This window comes from Columba livia, chromosome 5 (genome assembly GCF_036013475.1).
Source record: "Columba livia isolate bColLiv1 breed racing homer chromosome 5, bColLiv1.pat.W.v2, whole genome shotgun sequence".
Lineage (NCBI taxonomy): Eukaryota > Metazoa > Chordata > Aves > Columbiformes > Columbidae > Columba > Columba livia.
In genome coordinates, this window is record NC_088606.1 from 68,414,298 (window position 1) to 68,437,671 (window position 23,374).

The 23,374-nt window shown below is 45.7% G+C and overlaps 1 protein-coding gene and 1 non-coding gene across 2 annotated transcripts; one reads left to right on the forward strand and one right to left on the reverse strand.

Annotated features, from left to right (window-relative positions):
* Nucleotides 1–122: 122 nt before the first annotated feature.
* TRNAS-GCU (transfer RNA serine (anticodon GCU)) lies at nt 123–204 on the reverse strand. The gene has a single exon. It is a non-coding gene; the product is annotated as a tRNA-Ser (tRNA).
* Nucleotides 205–574: 370 nt separating this feature from the next.
* Nucleotides 575–22,495, forward strand: KNL1 (kinetochore scaffold 1). The gene is made up of 26 exons (XM_065065661.1): nt 575–710; nt 2,812–2,881; nt 3,297–3,336; nt 3,556–3,615; nt 4,068–4,129; nt 4,622–4,671; nt 5,132–5,171; nt 6,256–6,293; nt 6,634–6,686; nt 7,497–12,647; nt 13,394–13,544; nt 13,769–13,836; nt 13,948–14,046; nt 14,987–15,102; nt 15,392–15,482; nt 16,377–16,493; nt 17,131–17,218; nt 17,653–17,721; nt 18,200–18,239; nt 18,336–18,437; nt 18,877–18,977; nt 19,255–19,323; nt 19,469–19,578; nt 20,155–20,273; nt 21,069–21,191; nt 21,297–22,495. Exons 2-26 carry the CDS (start codon nt 2,847–2,849, stop codon nt 21,400–21,402), a joined length of 7,098 nt encoding a protein of 2,365 aa, XP_064921733.1. The 5' UTR covers nt 575–710; nt 2,812–2,846; the 3' UTR covers nt 21,403–22,495.
* The last annotated feature ends 879 nt before the right edge of the window (nt 22,496–23,374 follow it).

Genomic DNA, 23,374 nt, shown 5'->3' on the forward strand with positions numbered 1-23,374 from the left:
TCCCGCCCGGGCCGCCGCGGGAGGGAGGGCGGGAGCGGGCCGTGAGGCGGCGGCAGCGAGCGCGTCCGTCCCCACAGACCGGGGCTAAAAAAATAAGGTGTGGAAAGAAAACTTTCGGTTACCGACGAGGATGGGATTCGAACCCACGCGTGCAGAGCACAATGGATTAGCAGTCCATCGCCTTAACCACTCGGCCACCTCGTCACGACAGCGCTGTTTCTCGCGCAACCTATAAGAAACTACACAGACAGCTCGGAGCATCTTCTCCCACCCGCCGTTCCCGCTGCGAGATGGCGCCGGCCACTCGGCTCTTTTTTGGCGCAGCGCAGAGCGACGGCACAGCGCGGGGACGGAGCAACTCTGCGCGGGCCGGCTGAGGGGATGCCAGCCCCATCGCTGCGGCTACGGGGCGCGCGGGCGAGGGGACTACGGGAACGGCAGGCACTGGGCCGATTCTGTGGAGGCCGCCATGTTGTACGGACTGCTGGGGAGCGCCACGCTGTACGGCGGCCGCCGTAGAGCACCGCTCTACTGTCGTCACGACGGCGATTTGGCGCGAAGCGCAGGCGCGCCGGGCGGCGGTTGGATTTGAATAGCGAAGCGGCGGCGCCTCAGCCCGAGGTGACCGAGGCGGCGGCGGCGGAGACGGGGGGCAGCGAGGGGGCCCCGCCGGGGAGGAGCGGGGAGGGCCCCGCCCGGCGCAGCAGGAGGTGAGAGCGGCCGCGGCCGTGTCCCGGCGGGGAGAAGGCGAGAAGAGGCCGGGCCGGGGGAGCGCGGGAGCGCCTGAGGCGACGGCGGTTACCGTGTCCCCGGGGCGGATCCCGCGGGTTAACGGCCGAGGCGGGGAGGCAGAGGGCGGGAGGAGAGGGAGAAGGAGAGGTCTGCCCCTCCGGGAGCGCGTTGAGCGGCGTTGGGCCCGGGCCTGAGGAGATTCCACCGGGGGGCCGGGCCGGGATCGAAACGTGAGGGGAATCGCCTGATAAACCCAGCTGTAAATGCAGCTGCGTCAGCATGGAGTAATTAACGTTTGGGAAAACACGGATAGAAGCGATAACGAGGCGTAATTCAGCCTTTGGAGGCTGTTCGGCCGGTCCTGTCAGACAAACACGGCGGGACGCAAAACAGGCTTGTCAGGAAACCAGATAAATCGGTTCTTGTTCTTGGAGAGAGCGAGAGTGAGGAGACTTGGAGATCTGTAAGATCGTTAGTGGTAAAAAAATGTGTGGAATTATTAGTTGTGTCCACAGTGTGGACCGGGGAGGTATTTAATTATCAAATATAGGAATAAAAAGTGATGCTTTTTCATAAACAGAATAACAAAGCGTCTCCGCTCACCACCACATGCGTGTGGGCCAAAGAGATGTCAATAGCTCCAAGGAGGAAGGAGCGCCGCGCACGGGGCTGCACTCGGGATTAGTGCCCCTCCTGGCAGCAGGGGAGCGCCGTCTGTCAGCAAACTGGGGGGGCTCTGAAAAGGTTCTTCCTTTTCCTCCCCCCGTAACGCAAACTCTGCTCTGCCTTGTGAGCAATATCCCAATTGTGCGCAATAGCGGTTTATGTGATTTAGCGTTTTGCTAATCTTCTTCCTACATAAGGCTTAGTTTTAGCTCGGAAAATCAGAGTCAGTTTGTGGTTTAAATGGCTGGCAGGGAGGTAACTGGCTTGGTGGACAAGAGAGCGGTGGGTGCTGGTTATCGGGGGAATTATTGTCTATGAGCTCCTGATGGGAGCGTTTAACCAAGACAGGGCCGGGCTCTGCTCAGTTGTCTCTAGTGAAGGAACAAGAAGCGATGGGCACGAATTGAAATACAAGAAATTCCATTTAAACGTAAGGGAAGATGGAACATTGTCTGGAGAGACTGTGGGGTTTCTACCTTTGCAGATAGAGGAACCTGCCGTGGGCTGGACTGTGACCTGCAGACCCGGAGCCTGGGGCTGAAAGGCGAATGCTGAGCGGTTCTGTGTGATCTCTCCGTTTGTAACTGTAAAACTTGATTGTAAATGTGACAAATCCCTCAGTTCTTGCTTAGGCCGGGGTTTCTCCTACAGCGTTGCTTGCTGAGGTTTAGCAAGGGGACAATTAGTGATGCAAGAAATGCTGTCAGATTGCTTATAGCTCTCCTGTAAGGGTACTTGGTGTAGTTATCGATGGAGGGATGTATATAGATAAAGATCATCATTGCAGTCTAGGAAATCTCACCAAAAATTACACGTATGGATCTCACAGTGTTGGTTCTGGTGGTACATTTTTTGATGGTCTTTGTCGGGAGACGGAAGTTTTGAGGAATATTAACCTGGTATTCAAGGCCCCAGGTTTTGTTGCGGTTTACAAGAAACACTGGGCAATATTAACTCTGTGTTAGCACTGGTGTCTGTCTGTGTGGGTTAATTCATGTTGTCCCGTTATGCAGCTTTTGATAAGTGTGTTTTCCTGTGCTAGTGGGAGTTACTTGCGCTGCTGGAAGATACTCTCAGCGTGGGGGGAGAAGTAGTGACAGAAAAATTGTCCTGTGTGGCAGAGCAAACTAGCAAACTTTGTGCTGCGTAAGCTTTGGTCACATTTATCTCCAGCAGCTACCAGTTACTTAAATAAAAGGATGCCTAAGCAGTGAGGCTTAAACTGTCAGCACAGCTGTTTTATAAGAAGATATGTAACAGGAAGAAGGGGCTTGAGAGGCCTGTCACAACACACTTCAGCGCATTCCTGCGACTAGAGAAAGATGGGGAGAAAAATTAGTGTCCAAGGCCAGCATCTAGCTGTTGCTGTATGCAACTGTCTTACCGACGTTCATTAATATTTTTGGATTTCAGGACTGTATTTTATAGGAGAAGCACATCCTTCAGAAATGGACAATATCTATGCAGACCCGAACGTGGAAAAGTAAGTTGAAAACTTCTAAGAATTTTATTGTGGTATAAATGTGGTCGTTTAGAGCCACAGGTTTTCTTAATCCCTGTGTGCTCTTGAGCGTCTCTTGAATGCCATCTATTTTCCATTGTGAATAGGAGCAGGCAGTTTCTTTGCCCGAGTGTAGGAAAGGGCTGAGGAAATCTCAGCAGTGGGTTGTCTGGAGACTCACTGACCATGGGGCCTGGATGCCAACCTGCTCCATTTTCCAAAGCTTACTTTGGGAACTAGTGCCGGAATGAATGATCTGTTCCAAGCAAGTTTGTTTATTTCATTTCACACTTGTAAAAATAATGGAGAAATCCATTCATTAACCTTAAAAACCTGGCAGTAATACATCTTGGTTCAAGTTTCTTCCTGAATACCTATTTCCTTTTTCTCCCTCCAGTGACAATACCGAGCACATCAGACGGAAGCGACTGTCCTCTGTGAGTAACTCAAGGCATTTCTCAGAACGAAACGGTGTGAGTGAAGGAAGGAAAGGGAAGCTCTAAAGAGGGACATTCCAAAACATTCCAAAGGCAAATGAAGAGCCTGTTAGATGGATCTGATTGACTGGGGCACGGTGAAATTAGGAATTCTCTCCAGCCAAGTGGTCAGTTCTTGTAGTTGGGGCTGATCTTCTCAACTATTATATTTTCTTTTAGATTTTAAAGGCTCCACGAAATCCTCTTGATGATCTGGGGAACGGGAATGAATTGACGCAGGTAGGTCTATGAAGTCCTTTCTTGCCGATGCTCTTAACATCTTCAGTTTGCTGCTCAACTTGTCGCTGATTAAACTGCGTCACTAGAATAATGCAGGTATAAAAACTCTTGTAATAACTGCTTAGGACGATAATGTTTGGAGAACTAGATATTATGAGAAACCCATCGACTTTTTCTTGTACTTCTGTTTTACATCAGAGTATTTCTTCTATCAAGAAAAGAAGAATAAAGAGAGATTAATAGGCATAGCTTGCTGCTGTAGTCCATTTGACTTGAACTTTGATCCACTAGTGTACAAACTGGTATTGTCTGTAAGATGGGTTTATATCTGAAAAAAAGAAACAGCCTGCCAATTTACTTAGAGTAAAAGCTAAAAAAATAAACATTTTAGTCCATAAATATAGGCAGAGCATATTTCATGCGCATCAAAGTGTTGTGTTCTTTATTGTCAGGATATCAATATAGAAAAACGTAAGAAAAACTCCCGCCGTGTCAGCTTTGCGAACACCATAAAGTAAGTTTGATGTGGAGGATGCAGATCTGCATCCTTTATTTCAGCATAAAATGTGGGCTGTGGGTAGTGATGTGGTTGCCTGTGCGGCTGCTGTTTGTGTACGTTTGGGAGTGTTCGGTGAAGGCAAACGGGTGGCTTGTTCCCTTGAGTTGATTTTGAGCCCTAAGAGAACCATTATCCGATTTCTCTTCCTAGCCAGAAAAACAAAACAAAAGTGGTTCAGTGAATCCAATATAGGTAGGAATTTATGTTTCCCAATAAATGTTTTAGTGATTTTCGTCTTAAGTACGATAACAGTACTTCCTTCTGGAAAACATGGTTGGGTTCCGTAAGCTTCTGGCTTTTGATACCTCATTTCAGAACACACCGTGTGGAAAAGATTGACATTAGGGCTGATTTTTTCCCACTGTATTGATTTGTTTGCTTCAAAACGGATAGTCTTGTTTTTTTCAAAAGCTGAGTTGTTTTGTGTGTTTGATATTTTTCCCCTAGCTGCAGAGTCTTCCAGCGAGATGTCAAGAATAACACATCAGAAAGCACAGGTAAAGCTCCTTTCTCCTGGTAGGATTCACAGACTATTTGCAATGAGATTTCAGCCCGAATTTAAGGAGACGGGCCTGTCAGTCATAGGTAAGGGACAATGTGCTCAGCTGTTCATCGTGGACTGGCTGAAAGCCCCTTTAGTTTCTGGTACTGTGGGCCTTGTAGCTCAGAAAAGGAACTATTTTCTTAGACAAAATGCACCTAGGACAAAATCTGCCCTGGGGAGTTAGATCCAAAGGCTGAGCAGAATGTCGTATTTGCTCTGTCAAAGGTTACCTGGGAGGAAGCTGAAAAGCTAATGCATTTTCAGGTACTTCACTTCTCTGGGGTTTTACCACAATAAGAAGGCACATGAAGAGCAAGGACTTCAGAACAGTCTTTTCTGTCCAGTTTACTCTTGTCTCTGAATAGTCTGATCGTGCTTCTCACAGTGTAACATAATTTCCTTACTATTTTTAGAGCATGAAGCAGATACGGGGAATGATGTCCAGCTTAATCAGTAAGTTTGAAAAATATTCCCGTGATTATAGAGTTCTGTCCTGCAAATAGATTTCTTCACATAACACGGAACCATCAAAACATTCCTCCTCAAAGACATTCAGCGTACTTATTTGTTTAGATAGAAAATTGCTCAGTGCTTTTGATTGATGAAAGAAGGGAAAGAGCAAAAAAAGTGTGTTGGTCACTCACAAAAAGCTGGTGGTTTCTGAAAAATGGAATAACTACGGCTTGAAACCGCTTCCTTCCAAAGCAGATTGCTCGGGAAAGACCCCAGATCCCATGGCTGATAGACACAGCCTTCCATATTTGTTACCGGAAGTTTTTCCCTCAGGTAGATAAAAGGTCTTAGTCTGGCCTCAAAGTTCTGGTCTAGATAAACCATGATGGTGGGATTTTTAAAATTTACGTGACTTGGTGAGTAAAGTAACAGGTTTAGACAGTTCCTGCGTGTGCAGGGGCATTTCCTACATTTAAAATGTGTGGGGAGGAAACAGCTTGTGTACAACTGCAATTAACCCAGGCTTTTAAATGCATCAATCCAATGTGTGTGTGTGTGCACATATATATAAATAAAGATCAGTACTCTAGCTGAGGCTTCTTGGTCTTGAAGGAGCAATAAATGAGAGTGGAGAGCAGAGGCACAAGAAGTTAGACAGAAAGCCACCCAAGCTGGGCCTTGTATGTGGCTGTTTGTTTTATAGCAGGATGATTTCAGGCTTTGGGAGCACTGCTACAGTTCCCCAAAGGAGCAGGAGTGACTGAAACTTCTAAGTTTCTAACTGCAAGTTCTAAGTTAAAAAGAAATCATTAATCTCTTATCTTTTTTGGACTTGTCACTGTGGAAATAAACATGCCGTGTGTGTGGTGACGGGTGGTTTGTGGCATGCGGGGATGAGAGGATCTCGGGAAAGTAAGATTGCAGCTCAAATTAGCATATATTGAAGGCACACGCGCAGTGTCTGCTATCCCTGCCCAGTCCCGTGTGAGCCGCGCGACACGAGTCTGTGCCTTTTCAGCACACTGCTGGTGCCTTCTGTTCCAAAATCTTGTAACAAACTCCTTACCTAAACCATCTTTTGTAGAACTGAAGAACCTGAAGCTGTTCCCTGTGAGATCACTGGTGAGTTTGGAAGTAGATTTAATAATAAAATGACTGTCTCCTCTAAACTACTGGTTCTGCTCGAATAATTTCAACATTCCTACAACAGTCTCCCTGCCTGAGACAGTTGCTGCATGAAGGGGCTTTGGCCCACAAAGCTGTTACAAGCATCACAAAGCAGGAGTGTGAGTAGCACTTGCACGTGCTGAAAGGAGTACGGAAAATATTTTTCAGGGTATATTTGGTTTTAGTTGTACGTCCTCAGCAGAATTTGTAAAATGAGTGCTTAGATCTCCAGCTCAGTGGATCAAACAATAAGAAAATAGTACGACAAATGTTGTATTTCCCTTTCTTCCGCCAGGGATGGACACTTTGCTTCACGCCCCCATCCAGGCCTTGGCCCAGCACACTGAGGTACGTGAAGGCTTTTATTTTTTCTGGTGCTGAAAATGTCATTGTTCAAAATATATTAAAACCATGTGTTAACTCTTGTTAGTGAACATTCAAAACAAACCAGTTAAAATCTAGTGTGGATAAGATTGTACCGCGAGGCTCTAAAGGGCAGGTGGAACCTGTCTCTCGTTCTGGGTGATGTATTTAGTTGTGCTTCTAGTACATTTTATTGCTTGCATGTATAGAATAGCATCTGTAATTTGAAGTAAACATGAAGCCTAATCTATATCCATCATATTTGATGAAATACAGTATTATATCTCGTTACTGGCCAATTTTTTTGCACAGCTTTAAATCTGTAAGTCCTCTCACTTGAAGAGACTAAAATCTCCCTTGTCAGTGGTGGAAAAGTGTTTCACAGCATGCAGCGTGGTGCTGCTGCTCCGGGGCTCGGGCAGGATCAGCACTCGGGGGGAAGTGCAAACCACTGCACAGAAACAGAAGAGTCTGTAATTATTCCATCCTCACCAAAATATGTCTAGAGATGAAGTCTTTGCCCAACAATAAAACTGAGGACACGTTCTTTAAAAAAATAGCCATTGAAATATGATATGCCCCAATAATTAAGTGGTCATCCTTTTCTTGCATGTATTATTGCTTATCTAGAAGGACTGAACTCAATCCTTTCTGTTTTTTCCCAAAAGAGGATGTAAAGCTATAGCTGTATCCTTAGGACTGCATTAGTTGACTTTAGTTTCAAATAGAATAAAGCATCATATAATTTGTTTTAAGTGTCAGTAACTGTAATTTCTCCCTGTTTTTATTTTTCAGTGGCATGATGTGGACAATGGGATTCAAAGGACAAATCGGTTTGACACCACGCTCATCTTTTCAGGTGAAAACGAAATGGACATGACAGCCAGTCACACTGCAGTGATTGCACGGAACCAGAGAAACAGCCACGCTGACGAGACCGAGAAAATAGATATCACGTCATTTCTGGCTGGGTTAAACTCTAACAATGAGAAGGCAGAAACGAGCAAGGAATTCAAGTTTTTTTCTGACCCTTCGGACCGTCCGTGCCCATCTTTGGAGCAGAAGGAAGATGCTACCGCTGCAAGAAAAATAAATTTCAATGAATTTTTGATGAGCTTGAACTCAAACAAAAAGGCACCCAGTCCTACTGAGCAACCTGAACAAGAAAATGTGGGGTTTGTCCCTTCGCAAGTCTCGGAAGACGTGGCACGATCGGCAGTGGAATTTGTGTATTCCCGTGAGCCAGCAGACAGCTGCAACGTAACACAAATCTTCCGAGGGCAGGACGGTGGGATGGAAATGACCAGCTGCCAGACGCCCGCGGCCAGAGCCGGCGCTGGGGAAGCTCCGCCGGAGCTGCCGCCCTGTGCGGGTGTCGCCGAGGCTTTCGCGCCTGCCGCGAGGGACAGGACAGACACTCACCCCCTGAAAACGTCTTTGCCCTTCTCCAGCAGCGCGAATCAAAGTCCAAACGTCAAAAAGGATTTCCCAGCCACACAGTCAGATAATTCTGTATTAAAGAGAGCATCTAATCAGCACTTAATTGTTCAGCAGGACACTCAACTTTGTACAGAAAAAAAAACAGTCAATGTTGAAGACAGGCGAGATCCTCCCGCGCTGCGAACTGTCAAACAGGAGGCCAGAACAATTTCCGCCATCCCAGGATCCATTTATTCTGAGACTGTCTTCCGAGCTGATAGAACTGTTGTTTTTTCTACATGTGATGAGATGGAAATCACTGGGAATTACACAGATGTAATCTATAGTGACAGCACCAAAGAACTGAACAGTTCCTGCCATAAAGCCTTTGAGAAGCCAGTTAATACAAACTCTTCACAAGCAGAAACCAGACGTCCTGCACATGGTGACAGGGACGTGACAAGGAGTCTGCCATCTTTAGATAATCGAGCTTCCCTGTCCTATAAAAGCACTGCACTTGAACTGGCTTTGGGCTCAGACGAACGAATCGAAAGAGTGACCCAGGAGCCCAGGACCGCTCCAGTGAACGCTGGGTTTGATTCACATACAAATTCAATGTCTGCTGATGTTTCCAAGGGTGGAGTTCAGCACCGACCGGCAAACTCTCAGCGTGTTTCTCTGCCAGGTGAGAAGACGGTGATATTCTCGGAAGATATGGACTTGACTACAGCCTGGCTTGTCAAGGACAGTGGGAAGAATGCAGAAAACGAATCTGCTGGAATGTTCACCTCTGTCACCTGCAAAGCTCATTTCCTTGGTGACAGATCTACTTGTCCCACTTCAAATGAACAGGAAGAAATGGAAGTAACGAAATGCCATGCTGTTGTCATCGATGATCAAAGCAACAGGATGACTGCAGAAGCAAAACAAGTGCATTGTCAAATAATTTCAAGAAAGAACCAGAACAAAAATATCAGCGAAAGTGCAAATTCTTTAGATATGGACAAGGAGAATCTTGAGGTGACCAGTATTGGTGGGAATGTTAAAAGAAACCAGGCTATAGAAATGACTACTACAGATCTTGAGAGGATAATGGTTGATAAGAAGCTTGGAAAAACAAGCTCTCAGGCAAGTGGTCCCAGTTCCTGTGCAAAGAGCGTGTGGTCATTACCAGAGCAAAGGAGAAGAGTCCCTGAGAATAGTGTCACCGACACCAGTGCAGTCGTGTCTTTGCGAAGTCAAAGAGTTGTTGTGTCTCAGCCTTTGGGAAAGAGCCTTCTAAATGCTTCAGTTTCCTGCACAAATGACAAAACGTGTGGATTTTCAGATGATGAAAACATGGACGTAACCAAAACTCATCCTGCTGCCCTTGATGTTGCTCCTATTCATATAGCACAAGAATGCGAGAATAATCATAATCAAAATAATGTGATATCCGAGCAGCTGCAACACCAGACCTTGCTGTTTGCCCATAGTTCTGGGGCAGACATCACAGGTCAGACCACAGCAATGGAACACGGGGATTTGAAAACAAGCATGAATAAGCAAGCTGTTACTCCTTTGGCTCCAAGAGGTTCATTTATTTCCAGCAGTGAGCCTGCTCCCTCTGGAACGAGAGGAAACGAACCCCCTGGAACACTATTAGGAATAAATGCAGATTGCCCAATCCCAGCCAGGCAAGAGAAAACCCATCCTACGAAGGCAGCAACCAAAGGATTGGCAACTCGTGTAGGTTCTGAGGGAGACTTGAGAAATCCTCCCCCGGCTGCTGGCCTGCGCCCAGCGGGGAGTGAAGAGCTGTTCCTGGCCAGGACGGCTGAGCCACAGAGGGGAAGGGCCCAGTTGCCTTCGTTTTTGGAAAAGTCCGTTGTGTTTCCCTCTGGTGAAAACATGGACTTGACTGGAAACTGTGCGGTAATGGCTCCTGATCTCAACACCAACCCTGTCTTATCAGAAAGAAAAGCAGTACCTGGATACCTTGTTGAAGAGGAAAATAAAACAATGTCCTTAAAAAAAGGGGTCACGATGACAATAAATCCTCAGGAGCAGTCTGATAGGTACTCCTTGGTATCTGGCCAGAAAATGTTAATCATGACTGGTTTAGAACAGGTGCCTTTTGCAGGTGAGCAAACTACCATATTTTCAGAAGACGCTGATATGGACATCACCAGGAGTCATCAGGTTTCAGCAGGCAACAAAATAATTTTGCAGAGTAAAAGTTTGACTGATGAAATATCCTTAGTGTCTGGAGATAAAACTTGTGTTTTTACCTGCAATAATGACATGGAAATAAGTAGACTTGATACTACTGCAACTGATAAATCTACGGAAAGGGCTGCATCTCAAGGGATGCTTAACGTGGCTAAAAGGCCGGCAAGGAAAAGCTTGAAGGGAGCAACCGGGGAAAAGACTGTTGTATTTTCGCTGAGTGATGATAATAACGACATGGAGATCACAGCGAGCCACACGGCCGCAATAGGCCATGAAATTGTCTCGCAAAATGAGGGAGGGCGTCATCCCGCCTCCTCAGCGCATCCTGCTCAGACGCTTCTGTTCACGAGCAGCCAGGCTGACATGGACATCACCAGGTCTTGCTCTGCTGATAAAATTACCATAAAAGTTGTATGTGATGCTAAACCAGACTCTGGTAAGGAGGCTGGAGAGCAAGCACCTTCAAATAGCGAAGTTACTGTGTTTGCTGTGGATGACATGGAAATCACTAAAGCCCATAACGTAGCTTTGGAAGAAAATCCTCTGCAAAGTCGGCAGCTCAGCCAGGTTGCTCCTGTCGCTGCCTCGGGGACGTTCACGCCGTACCAGGCTGATGCGGACACGACTGAGTCTCGCCCTGTTGAGAGAGTCTTATGTGAGGACAGATTAAACCTGGCTCAGCAGGTGGGGCAGGAGGCTGCTGCAGAGAGCAAAACCATCCTTTTTGCTTTGGCTGAGGATATGGACATCACTAAAACTCACACAGCTCTAGTACGTGGTAAAGTGGGTGGACAGGACAGAGGTCCTGCTGATAAAACCATTGTGTTTCCCCATAACCAAGATGATATGGAAATAACTGCATCTCATACCGCTGCTGTTAATGACGGATTTGAGAACCAAGACGTGCCACACACAAGCACTCAGCAGCCAAACCTGCACAGAGCCTTGTCTTCTTGTAGAGATGAAGTCGATTCCTTGCATATGAAAGACCCGAATGGTGAATATCAGACAAAATCCCAGGATAAGCCTGGCGTTCCCTCTCCTGCTTTGTCAGCGACAGCATTTCCTAGCGGGAAAGGAGCTGTTGAAGTCCCCAGCGGCACACCACCAGATCCCATTTGTTCGGTCTCCCGTGCAGGAGAGACTGTGGCTGTGCCGGCACCACAGGATGTCCCCCTGCCCACAGATGACACGGTCCTTGGGAGCGGGCAGCAGCGTCTCGCACCTCCAGAAAACCCCAAATCACAGCGAGTGCCCCTCCAGCTTCCTAGTTCCGGGCCTGTGGGTTGCAGTGAGGAAAGTGGGGAGGTGGTATCCTGTGCTTTACCCCCAGTCCAGCAACCAGGTTCTCCAGCTGCATGTAGTACTCAGAGAAACCAAGTACTGAAAGTTGATTCAGCTGGACAGGAAGGTTTAGGTCCAGATTTAGGCTTGGCTGCAACAAACCTCGTTCGGGTTTCTAACACGGAATCAAAGGAAAATGAGGGGCTGTCAGCTGAAGGGGAGACACCTCCAAAAGACTTTCAAATAAACTCTGAACAAAATGAGCAACTTCTGGTCCGTGACAGTCCGGGAGATCAAATAGATCCCACTCTTGCACCGAAACGATCAGGTATTTTCAATATTTGTTCAAAACTGGAAAATATCAGAAGGAAATCCGCAGTTCTCTCTGTTTCTGAAACTGCTTGTTCTGACCAGCTGCCCAGATCATCAGCTCAGCCAGAGGATACCTTGAGGTTGGGAAAAAACACTGGAAATGATCCAAATAATTCATTTCCTACCAGAGAGCAGGAGGACGCGCGCCTTGAATCTGGAGCTGCTCCCGTAGGTGCAAATTTAGGCATGGCACTTAAGGATAAATACCAAGGACTAAGTGTCCCTCTAGGTGTCTTCCAGCCTAAATTACCAAACAGAAGAAATCCTTCTGTTTCTAGTGTTCAAGACGTAAACGCAAAACCTTCAGACAAAGGAGAAGCACCAGTTTCAGAAATAAGTGGAAACGCTGGTGAAACCCCAGGTAACCAGAAGTCCAGCAGGCAGATTTGCAGCCCTTCCCAGTTCATCGCAGAGGAACTTCTTCCTGTCTTCCCAGAAGAAATGGATTCAAACGAATCTGTGAGCTCGGAATTTGTGGAAAATGCTTGCACTGAGATAAGCAAAAACCAAAACTCCCACAATGAGAAGAATCAAATTGAAGAGTCAAAAACTTGCAACAACACAAAAAGAGCTGCGGAACAAGATGAGGAGGATGTTCAAAGTCCAAAGAAGCTCAGGAGGGATGAAACCTCGGCTGGTGAGGCCTCCCGAGACTTGCAGGTGAGCCCGTCACCTCGGTAAGACACAGCCCACACCAACAAGCGCTTTGGGGTAAACGTGGGGGTGTCAGCGGGTCTGTGGGGAGGTTTCCTTGTTTCTCTTCATCACCAGTCTGCCCTCCTTTTGCTGTGGTGTCCTTGTATTTTTCGTTATTGCTAGAATAGGAGAATCAGCTTGATGCGTGTGGCTTTGCTGAGCCATGCAAAACAGACAGAATAAGGCATGTGCCAATTTTAAACCACTCCACAGTATCCTTTTAACCTTTTCTCAACTAGATACTCTTAGTCCACCGAACCAAACTATTTGCTACTTGTTGCTTAGGCACAACGATAGAGTAAGGCCTAAGGCGATTATTTAAAATCCAAACATGGATGTTTAGTTTAAATTCGCTTTTGTATAGACAGTACAAACTGCAGCTGAATCAAGAAAATCTGTGCAAGTATGAGGCATTAATCTGACCTTAAAAATAAGTTTGTGTGTCATCGGTAGAAATGTTCTGGTTCCAAAAGCCGGCAGAGAGGGCTGTGGCGGCTGCTGGTTCAGAAATGAATGAAGGATTTTACAGCTTTACTTCCTACATGTTGTCAGAGGAAATGGCTTCACTGGCCGTGTGCTGGTTAGGTATAAAATGTGCCAATACTAACAATGAAACAGCTCTGAATGGCAAGAAACAGCTACAATGAACTACTTAACTTATTCTTGTACTGTTTCACATAACTCTCTTTTCTTTATCTTGCTGATGTTAGGTGACTTTTGGCGCTGTGTCTCAAAGCCGGGTAGACGTCGATGAAGGTGACGACCCTGCCAAGATGTTGGTGAAGAGCCTCGAGTGCACTCAGGCCAGCAGCAGCAGCAGCAGCTCTCTGGACTGGGCCAGGGCTGAGGCAGAACTCACAAGTAAGCCTGGCTTAGTGCTGGGGGCCTCAGGCCTCACTTTACCTGGAAAGGTCTGTCTGCCCCCTGGGAAGTGCTTGGAGTCTTGTTCTCAGATTTATTCCTTTTCAGTATGGTACACGTGGCTTTTTTCTTTTCATAGAGCTAATGAGCTCAGGTTCGTGTTTCCGTAAGAATATTATTAACCTCAGCAATATCCCTTTTTACTTGTTTTCTCTTTTGGCCAGGTCAGCGAAGCAGTCAGATGGAGCCTCAGCTCCTCACTGACAGCATCTGTGAGGATACCTTGTGGGAGGTATGTGAACAGCTTCTTGTCCTAACAGGAAAAATCTTGTGTGTGCATATGCAAGAAAGCATTCTTGCTTGAAAAATGTACTTATCTGTATGTTTCTCCTCGTCTTTACAGAAATTTCAGAATGGTGATATCACAGTTAGGGAGTTTTTTACGCTTGTTCAAGTCCATGTTCCGATTCAGAAGCCCCGGCACAGCCATCTTCCTGCCACCGTGAGTGTCTGGCCTTTGCTACGCGCAATATCACTGACCTGGAATGATAGTCCGTTGTCTTTGTTTTATTATTATTTTTATCATGTAACTGGTCTGTATTAAGGGCCTTTAGGTGAGCTGAGCCAGCAGTCAGTTCCGCTGTGCCACGTGCGTCGCACACGACGTGCTTCCTCTCGTCTCTTTGCCCCTGAACCTCTGATAAGTCTGATGATTTTTTGCCTCCTCGGTACTGAAAAATAGAATAAATTTAAATCTCCTCACAGAATACCATGTATTCAAGATTATCTGTTGTTGGATAAATACACTCATTCTAGCTTTTTTAACTAGTTTTACTGATGATAAGTTTGAAAGTAAGAAAAGAAGCTCAGTCTAACCTTATTATTTTATTTTATTGTCTTACTGTGTCCATGAGCCACTGCAATCAGAGTCCTGAAACGCTGCTCTGCACTCCTGCTCCCTGTGCTACTCTTCTTCATACGGCCCTCGCCATGACATTACTGCTCTTTATTTCTTCCCCTCGAGCGTGTTCTGCCTGAACTCGCTTTCCGTATCCTCATCCCAAAAGGTTTCTGCTGAATCCTTGCAGATGTGGGAACTTCTTATTTCTCTTGCAGACAAGTACCGCTCTTTGGTAGTAACTCGGTGCTGAACAAGGCGAAACCACGTACGCGTGTTTTTCAAATACTCATCTACACAGAAGTTAAGCTCTTTCAGTCTTTTCTGTTTGAGCTCTAGTGATGAGGGTATGTCCCAAAGAGCAGTCCCGGCTCAGCAGTCGTTTCAGTATGTCAGGCTGCCTCCATTATTGCTTTTTTGTTCTGTTCTGCAAAAATAAAGCTTCCGGCCTTTTGCTGGTTTCTGTACACGAATGGATTGCAAGTCCCTGCTTCTGGAAAAAAATAAGCATTTTTTCTTCACAATTTCCCCTTGTGTTCCCCAGTGCGCAGTCCCTGCCCCACCGAGCGCAGAAGATCTCCTGTACAGCCAGCACGTCCATCGCCCCAAGCTGCGCATTTATGAAGACGACTGCCAGGCCCTGTTGCAGATGATAGATGAGTAAGTGTGTTTTTCAGGCACAGACTATATTGGTAATTTTATTTCTCAGCTCTGGCTGCATGCAGAGCGGCCTGAAGAAAATTAATGCATCACATATGGGAAAAATAACAAATGATAGTTAATGTACTTTATGCTGGCAGCCTGTTTATGGCATATTTAGAGGGTATAGGGCGAGCTCTTGGGGAGGAGTTGTGGTTATGGAGATAATTAAAGTTTGATTTATGTGCTTCTTCATGTGCTTGGTGCAACTGCAACAAGACCTTCCTTCCGCTTTTTCCCCGTGTTTCAGGTTAAAACCGTGTGTAGATGTCCAGGATCAGCTCCTGGTGAACGTGAACAAGAGTTTGTGGGAAGTAATGAGAAGCTGCTCGGATGAGGAGGTAATGCTGCGTGCAGAGAGAACGCTGGTTGTTATCTAACAAAGAACTAAGGTTAGTCAATGTATTCCAATAAAATAAAAACCAGCATGGTCACAGAATAACTTGGCAGGTAGGTGATACGAGGCAAAATATTTTCTCAATGAAGACTGCTATGAGAGAAGAATGCAAGCATACGTGCCCTTTAAAATAATTAAAGTGAATATGTTGCTGTACAACTGAAAAACTTGATAATTCAGCTTAGTTGAGGGCAGAAAAGAGAAACTTGAGAGGGGCCTAAGCAAACGGTGTAAGTTTGGGAGGAAAAAATGAGCCACAGAGGCTCTGCCGCTTCATTGGTGGAGCAGAATTGTCCATTAACTTAAATGCTTATTTAGTTCAGAAAGATGCAATACTGCAAGACATACAATGAGAAAAATATGTCATTGCGCAAAAATGAAGCTGCATACGGGATTTGGAGTGTAACCATGGTGTCACATGCCAAAACAATAGATGAAGCCAGAGGGTATTTAAAGGAGAACGTTAATGATAGCAGGCACAAAAAGCACACCAAAGACATTTCTATTAAAAAACAGAAGCATCAGAAAAGTATCCCAACAAGAGCTGACAAGGGAGATTGAGATTCTATTTTCCATGGCTTTAATGCCAAGAATAAAGATCTACTCAATGAAAAGCAAGAGTCAAAATTGCTAAAAGCCAGTATTTTTTCGTAGCTCATTAGACTGATAGGGGTATCAGTGCAGCTAGGTTATTAACCAGATTCGGGAAGAATTACACTTAGGAACAATGAAAGCACCTGGAACCCTTATCTAGGAGTAACAAATGTGAAAGCTTATTAATCAAATTTCTGCACACAGCAATTAGAATGAGACCACCCGTGTTTTCCATTCATTGCAGCTGAAGAGCTTTGGGGCAGAACTGAACAAAATGAAATCCTGTTTCACCAAGGAGAGTAAGATCTTGGCTCACAAGGAGAAGGCGACGCTGTACAGCAAACTGCTGCAGAGCGCGCAGGTAACGAACGCGCTGCCGGGCTGCGCAGCTGGGGCCTGAAACAGAGGAGCCTCCCCGCGGTTTGTCTGTCTGACTGCCACGTGGAGGAGCCTAATCCTTGTGTGCAGCCGTGCACGCCCTTGAAAGGCTCCTCTTAGTAAACGTGCTTCCCTTTTATTTATAGGCAAAGTAAAACATTGGGACAGTGACTTCATTGCACTGTAGGAACCTTCTGTTGAAGGGTTTGGCAATTGAAGTAACAGAGTGAAAAATGGGAGTATTAAAGGAAATGCCATCAGAAGTTAGCACTATACTGCACTCATGTCAGTAACTAGCAAGGAAATGCAAAAGTAGCACATAGTGATAGATAGCAGAAACATGCATGTGTAGAAAGCTCCAGCAATTTATTTACTTACACGCCTCATCTCCTCCCTTCATAAGAAAAGTTATCAGGTACCTTGTTAAGTACCGAGCACCTTCCTACACGTGGCTACTGCCTTAGAGTTCACCAGTCTGCCTCTTCCTTCTCATGACAGATTATTTCAGCTGCTTTCCTTAGTCTCTTAGCAAAGATCCGTTTGTTGGTCCCAGAACTCAATTCAGCTTGTTAAAACATGTCATAGACTTGTGTGAGCAGAGTCTCATTCTCTCACCTCAGGACCAATACGGCGAGCTGCAGTCCAGAGCGGAGCGCATGGATGAACTGATCCAGGAGGCGCAGAGCTGTCTCCTTGCTCTGGGCGCAGGTATGGTTTTCCACACCACTGACGGATATGCCGATTTCTCTCTTTCTCTGCGAAGCTGCTGTTTAAATGGTCAGTTCAGGATTCTCTGTGTGGTGTTTTATTGGGATGTTACAGTCCTTTGTGGCACAAGCTGCAGCCAGCACTTGGCATTGCTGCGTAACCGTGCTCTGTGTATTCTCCCTTCTTTCTTCCAACTCATTTTTCTTTCGGTGCCTTAAGTAAAAATCAAATTGTATGGTAGCAGCTTTGAAACAATGCAATGAAAGTTTTCCTTGTTACTTTTTCAGGGGTTTGGTAGATACCCTTCTGGCTTTTTGTCCATTTTTCTTAGTTAGCTTTGAAATACTAAGATTTATAAATCCACAGACAAATAAAATGAAATCTGAGCATTGAATCTGGGAGTTCTGCAGAGACCTGATAGTTGTTTCCCATAGATTCAGACCGGGAAGAACAGGAAACAGACTGCAGTGATGAAATGCCGCAAGTGAAAAACCTGGAGGAAGGTAATAGTACTTCAGGGTTGGTTGGTTTGTTTGTGAGGTTTTTTGTTTGCTTGGGTTTTGTTTTGTTTTTTGAGGGGTTTTTTTGGTGTTTGTTGTTGGTTTTAATTCTGGAGAGGGTCATACTCAAGCCCCACCCTGATATATTAATTCTGATATGGATGCAAGCACCAGTGCTTTCTTTTCTGCACTGGATACAGCTGATTACAGAGATGTTTAAGTATGAAAAAGGCAGATTTTCCCCTGGAAAACATGGTATTTAGAACTTGGTACAGTGTGGTGCGAAGAGTGTGTGCTGGCTATCATATTCAGCATTTTAGTTGTTCAGTAATTACTAACCTTTGACTGCATATCTGGAGCCAGGTACGAGTAACAGCCATCAGGTTGAGACTTTTCGTGTTGTTAAGATCAGTGACTGCACAGCAAGTTAGGCCTGGCTTTGCTGCCCTTTCCTCTCACAGCTTTTTTCCTTTTCTCTTAGAACTGGAAAGCCTCAAAGCTGAAGAAGAGGAACTTCAAAGGTAAGATGGCAAAGGGGATCTAAAGACCTTAACTAACATGTGCACATCCAGCTTTTTTGGTGGGTTTTAACCCAAGTGGTTGGTTTATCTTTGCAGAGAACTGGCAGAGCTGGAGACTGAGAACGAGCAAATGCTTGTGCAGATGAACCAGCTCCAGGAACAAGAAAAAAGCTTCCGGGAGCTCCTGGAGAAATACGAGTAAGGAAGAGACCTTCGGATTTTATTTTGATCAGCTAGTTCTGGGCTTCACATTTGTGTATAAATGGGTTTGGTTCCCGTTGGTATTTGATCTGGGCAATCTCTGGGTGCCCATCTGGCAGCCTGGGATAAGCCACAAAGCCTCGCTGCGCTTCCACGTGTGATGCGCTGGTTTTCTATTAACAGCTTTGCAGTGGCGCTCTGCATTCAGTCTTTCTAGATCCAATCTCCTCCGACTCCAAAACAAACACTTATGTAAAAAAAATAGCATTCTGCTTGCGTTGCCAACCCACTCTTACCTTCTGTTGGAAAGCGGAAATGTTGTTGCTGTATTATGTGGTAATAGCTGCAAGCGCACTCAACGCTGATCTTTATCCTTCAAATAATGGTGTGTGTTGGTTGGAGCTGCGGGTGACGGTGTTTTTTCGTCTCCTTTTAGCTTCACCGAGTGGGAGATCACCGAATGGAGCGAACAGCAGGCGGTCTTCAGTTTTCTTTATGATTCTATTGAACTCACGGTTGTGTTCGGACCCCCCATAGGTGAGTCGCAAAACTGGTAGGTTTCTGGTTTACGAATTTGAAAGGTTAAATAGTTACACAATAGAAACCTAAAGTTGGTATATTTGGGAAGATCTGCTAAAAGGAAATAGAAACCATACTACAGCAGGAGCATGGAAGCTGAGAGAGGATATATTTATTAGTGCTTTCTGTGAAAATTCAGAAAAGTATGTGATGAATGGTTGTTCCTGAAGAGGAAGGGCTGTTACTACAGATCTAAGTGTGGAAATAACGACTGTTTGGGGTTTTTCCTCCTCAGATGGTGATGTTTTCGGTGAAGACCCTTCCAGAAGGATAGTTAGCCTGACCTTTGAGTCTCTCCTGGATGGTAAGACTTTTTGAGTGGTTTGAAAGTAGCTGCCCTGGTAATCCGTTCTTGGGAAGACATCTGGAAACGCGTGGTTTGTCTGCTGATGCGTTACTGTGTGACTTTTACACGATTTCTGCCAACGCGGTTTTCTTTTATATTACAGAGGAAAGAGCTCCACCCTCCTCGTGCTTGGTGCAAAGGCTCATCTTCCAGTTTATCCAGAGCCAGGGCTGCTGGCAGGAAAAGTGTCCCACGCTGCGCTGCCTGCCCCAGGTGATGTTCCACGAGAGCCGTAACTCTAAAAGGACATTGAATCCTGTCACAGAGAAATAGGGCTGGTACTGAGCAGAAAGCATCTGAATGGCTGCTTCACCAGTGCAAATCAAAATCCGCCCTGTGAATACTCTGCGAGAGGAAGTACCTGTCCCTGAAGGCAGGAGTCCTAAGAGCTCTGGTTTCCTCCTAGTTTGCTGCATTAATGTCCCCTGCCTTAGTGATTTCTTAAAATCCCTTTCTTTTTTTTACTAGTAGAAATTAAAGAATTGAGCTGAATGCCATTCTGCTTCCTAAAGAATTAATGGTTTAAATCGCCAAGCCAAATTTACTGTTCCTGCGTGTGTCTGCACCCCTGTTGGCAAAGCTGGAAGGAGAAACTTAGGGCAAATATATACATATGCATATACAAATGTATACATGGTGTTATGCTTGTACAACTTCATCTTCACGTCTGAGCTGAGGCGGCAGTTAAACTATATTTTTAAAACACTTCCTAGGACAAACTGCATTTTCAAGTGTCTGGTAGTCACAGCCCCAGTGCCAACGCGGTGGCTTTTCTGATTGCCCACTTAGGTCCTTGGTGAGGTCTCTTTGGTGGTGAGTCACTGCAAGACCTTGGGAGAGGAGATCGAGTTTCTGCAGAGATGGGGTGGCAAGTTTAACCTTTTGAAGACAGACGTCAACGACACCGAGTGAGTATCACACCAGTCCTTCCCAGAGTGTCTCTAGATAATCAGGAACAAAACACTGACATATTTTCAACTTGGTTTTCTTGAAATTGAGAGTTTATGCCACTATTTTTAACAACAATCTGATTTATTTTAATGCAATTGCACAATTATGTCCAAGTGCGTGGAAATTAAGCTGTTCTTGGCTTCAGCTGCTGCCTGCCTGTCACATAAGCTCTCCTTCCGTGTTGCTTTCCTGGTTGCCTTCACCCTTGCACTTAAAACTTTAGGCCAGAGCGTAGCAACACAAAGGAGACAGCCAAGAGTTTACCTGCAGCTTAGTGCTTTGTTTCTTTTCATCTTCTATTTGCTTCAGCCAAGCAGAATCACTCATTGAAGGGCAAATGCACTCAAAATAAATCTCAGAATTGTGGAAATGGAGGTAAATCCACCCTACTTAAAACTTCAGAAAGCTTTAGCTACCTAGGAATATTTTATGTTAACTAGAAAACTTATTTGTTATGATTAGCCTGTATTCTCCCGTAGTTTTTGGAATGTTTTGTGAGCTGTGTATTAACGTCCCCTGCGAGCACAGCTGGGGCTCTGTTCTCTGCTCAGGGTTAGAGCGCCGGTAGTTTTAGAGTGGGAAGGTTCTTTCAACCCAATTTATGAAGTTACTGTGAGCCTGTGCTGGAGCTCTCTAGAAGTTATTGGTCCTCTTGCATCAATTACAACATTTTCCTTTCGGGAACATAATTCAAAGTGGTAGTTGTACATTCAAATATGTTGTATTGATCTTTGTGTTTATTTCACATACAGAGTGAAGCTTCTGTTCTCCACTTCTGCAGCCTTTGCCAAGTTTGAGTTGACCCTGTCTCTATCTGCCGGCTACCCATCGGCCGCCCTGCCCTTCGCTGTCCGAAAACAAATTGGGAATATCGGGTGAGTTGAACAGAAAGAACTGCTCCGTACCACTTGGGTTCAGAGCTGGGGATGGGCGGTTAAATGCTCTGTATCCTCTCAACGTGATGATTTTGTCTTTCCCAGGGAGGAGCAGATCTCTGCTGTTCTCTCCAGCGTGCCCAGCGGGTACCACTATCTGCGGAGAATCGTCAGCTTGATTCATCAGAATTTGCTGCAGGCTCCCTCGTGATGCAGGGCTGAAGAAGTCAGGCTGCACATCTTTGGATCTCAGCCTCGTAAGAGTTGCGGCTGTTCCCCACTAGAACAGGAGTGCTGTTAGCGACTCGGCCCTTCAGCCGTCTTCTTCATAACTGCTTCATATCCAGGGTGTCTGGTGTAGGCCGCAAGTTCTTAGAAGGGCAGATGTCTCTAAAGAGGAGAGAGACTAATTCCTTATGTATTTATAAACCAAACTTGCCTTTATCTTCTTTCAGTCACTGGTGCTCTTGGTCTCCTTGTCCAGTCTTTCCTAGTATGGATATTCTTCTGAGGTAGCACGTTAATTTTGTTCTGGGTTGATTTACAGAGCTCTTGTATAAAACAATGACGAGTATTTTCTAAATTAACGTGACTGGAACTGACTTTCGCCGTCATTGCTTACCCTACTGTGTAGCATTTTAAGATATCACATCACGTCTGACCTTTATCAGTTTCGTGGAACCCCTCCCAAAGCACAGCGACTCTGCTCCTGCCTCTGATGAGCCAGGGAACCTGTCATAATTAACCAGGGAAGCTGTTGTCATTAACCGGGTGGCCGAGGCCAGAAATCCTTTTGTTGTGAAGATGAACGATCCCCGTGCTTGGCAACAGACTCTGTGGTGTGAGAGGCCAGAGCCGCCGGGCTCCCCGGGCGATCCTCTCCAACCGGACCTTTGTTCAGATATCCTGCGTCTTTGTCCCGTACACTCCGCCTCTTGGTTCTGGTGCCTTGTCTGGGTTTGTAATGCAATAGAATTTATTGAGGAGGCTGAGCTGGTTAAACTGAGGCGGGCTGTGCGACGTGGTTGGCGCGGCCGTGGTTGGGTGCGTGTATCTGGTGTATATTGTGTGGGTTCAGCCGTTGGAACTGGTCCAGCCCCGGTGCTGTTTGTGGTGCAGGTGCCCACCGCTGCCCCGCTGTCCAGCCGCAGGCAGACGCAAATTTCTGTATCTCTGTAAAATATGTTGAGTTTTTTAAATGTTCTCGTGTGTTTACGTGTTTATAGTTTTAGTCTTTTTACAAGTTTTTCCTTCGATTTGGAAGGTCAAAGTTCATTAAACATTTTGATTATTGTTCTTCCTCATTCTTATTGGCTGCTCTGTTCAAACTCATGACTGGAAATGTCCCTGCTGCTCTTGAAATGACTTTGCTAGCCTGCCAGGACAACTTTTCGTAGTATGAAGTTGTTTGGTTTTCCGGCATTTCCTAGCGTTAGCTTTCGATGGCCTGCATTTTGCAGATTTTTTTCTATTTATTGGAAAAAATAGTGGCAAAGCTGCAAGTGACCTGGGTCTTATACCTGGCATAGCTTGCACGTTTCCTAAGGTGGTGACGGGAGTGCAGTGGGCCAGCGCCGCCCGGCGGGGCCGCCTCCTTGGGTTCCGTGTTCTGCAGCACATTCACAAGCTCAAGCGTCCGGTGACGATGAGAACCGAAGTGGGTTTTTGATAGTTTGTGATATTGCTCTGGATACTGAATGAAAGTAGCACATGAAACACAGCAAGCCAAGCCATATGTTCGCAGTAGAAAAGGGGTTTAGGCAGAAATTAAGCAGTTCCAGGTTTGTGTTTAATTTCAAGTTGTACTTGGCACTATTTAAGCTCCTCTGGGGCATTAGGACTTAGATCATAACACCTGTTCATCTACAGGACTTGATGTGTTACTGTTTAAAACCCTTATAGAGACAATGTCTTTACCGAAGCTATATTATTTTGCAAGCCAGGTTTTGTTGAGAATGTCATTACTGCAGCTTTTCCCACCCCGTGCTTGCTGTGCCCATTGCTCAGTCACACAGCTGGCGTGAAGCTGGGAAGGGATCTCCAGTTATGGCTGGGCAGCTTTTCAGGATGGGGGAAAAGGTAACGGACAGCTTGAGCACAGCTTAACTCACAGAGCCTGGGATTTGTGCTGATTTCTAAAATAAATACATAAATAAAAGGGGGGGGAGGATAAAAAGGAAAGA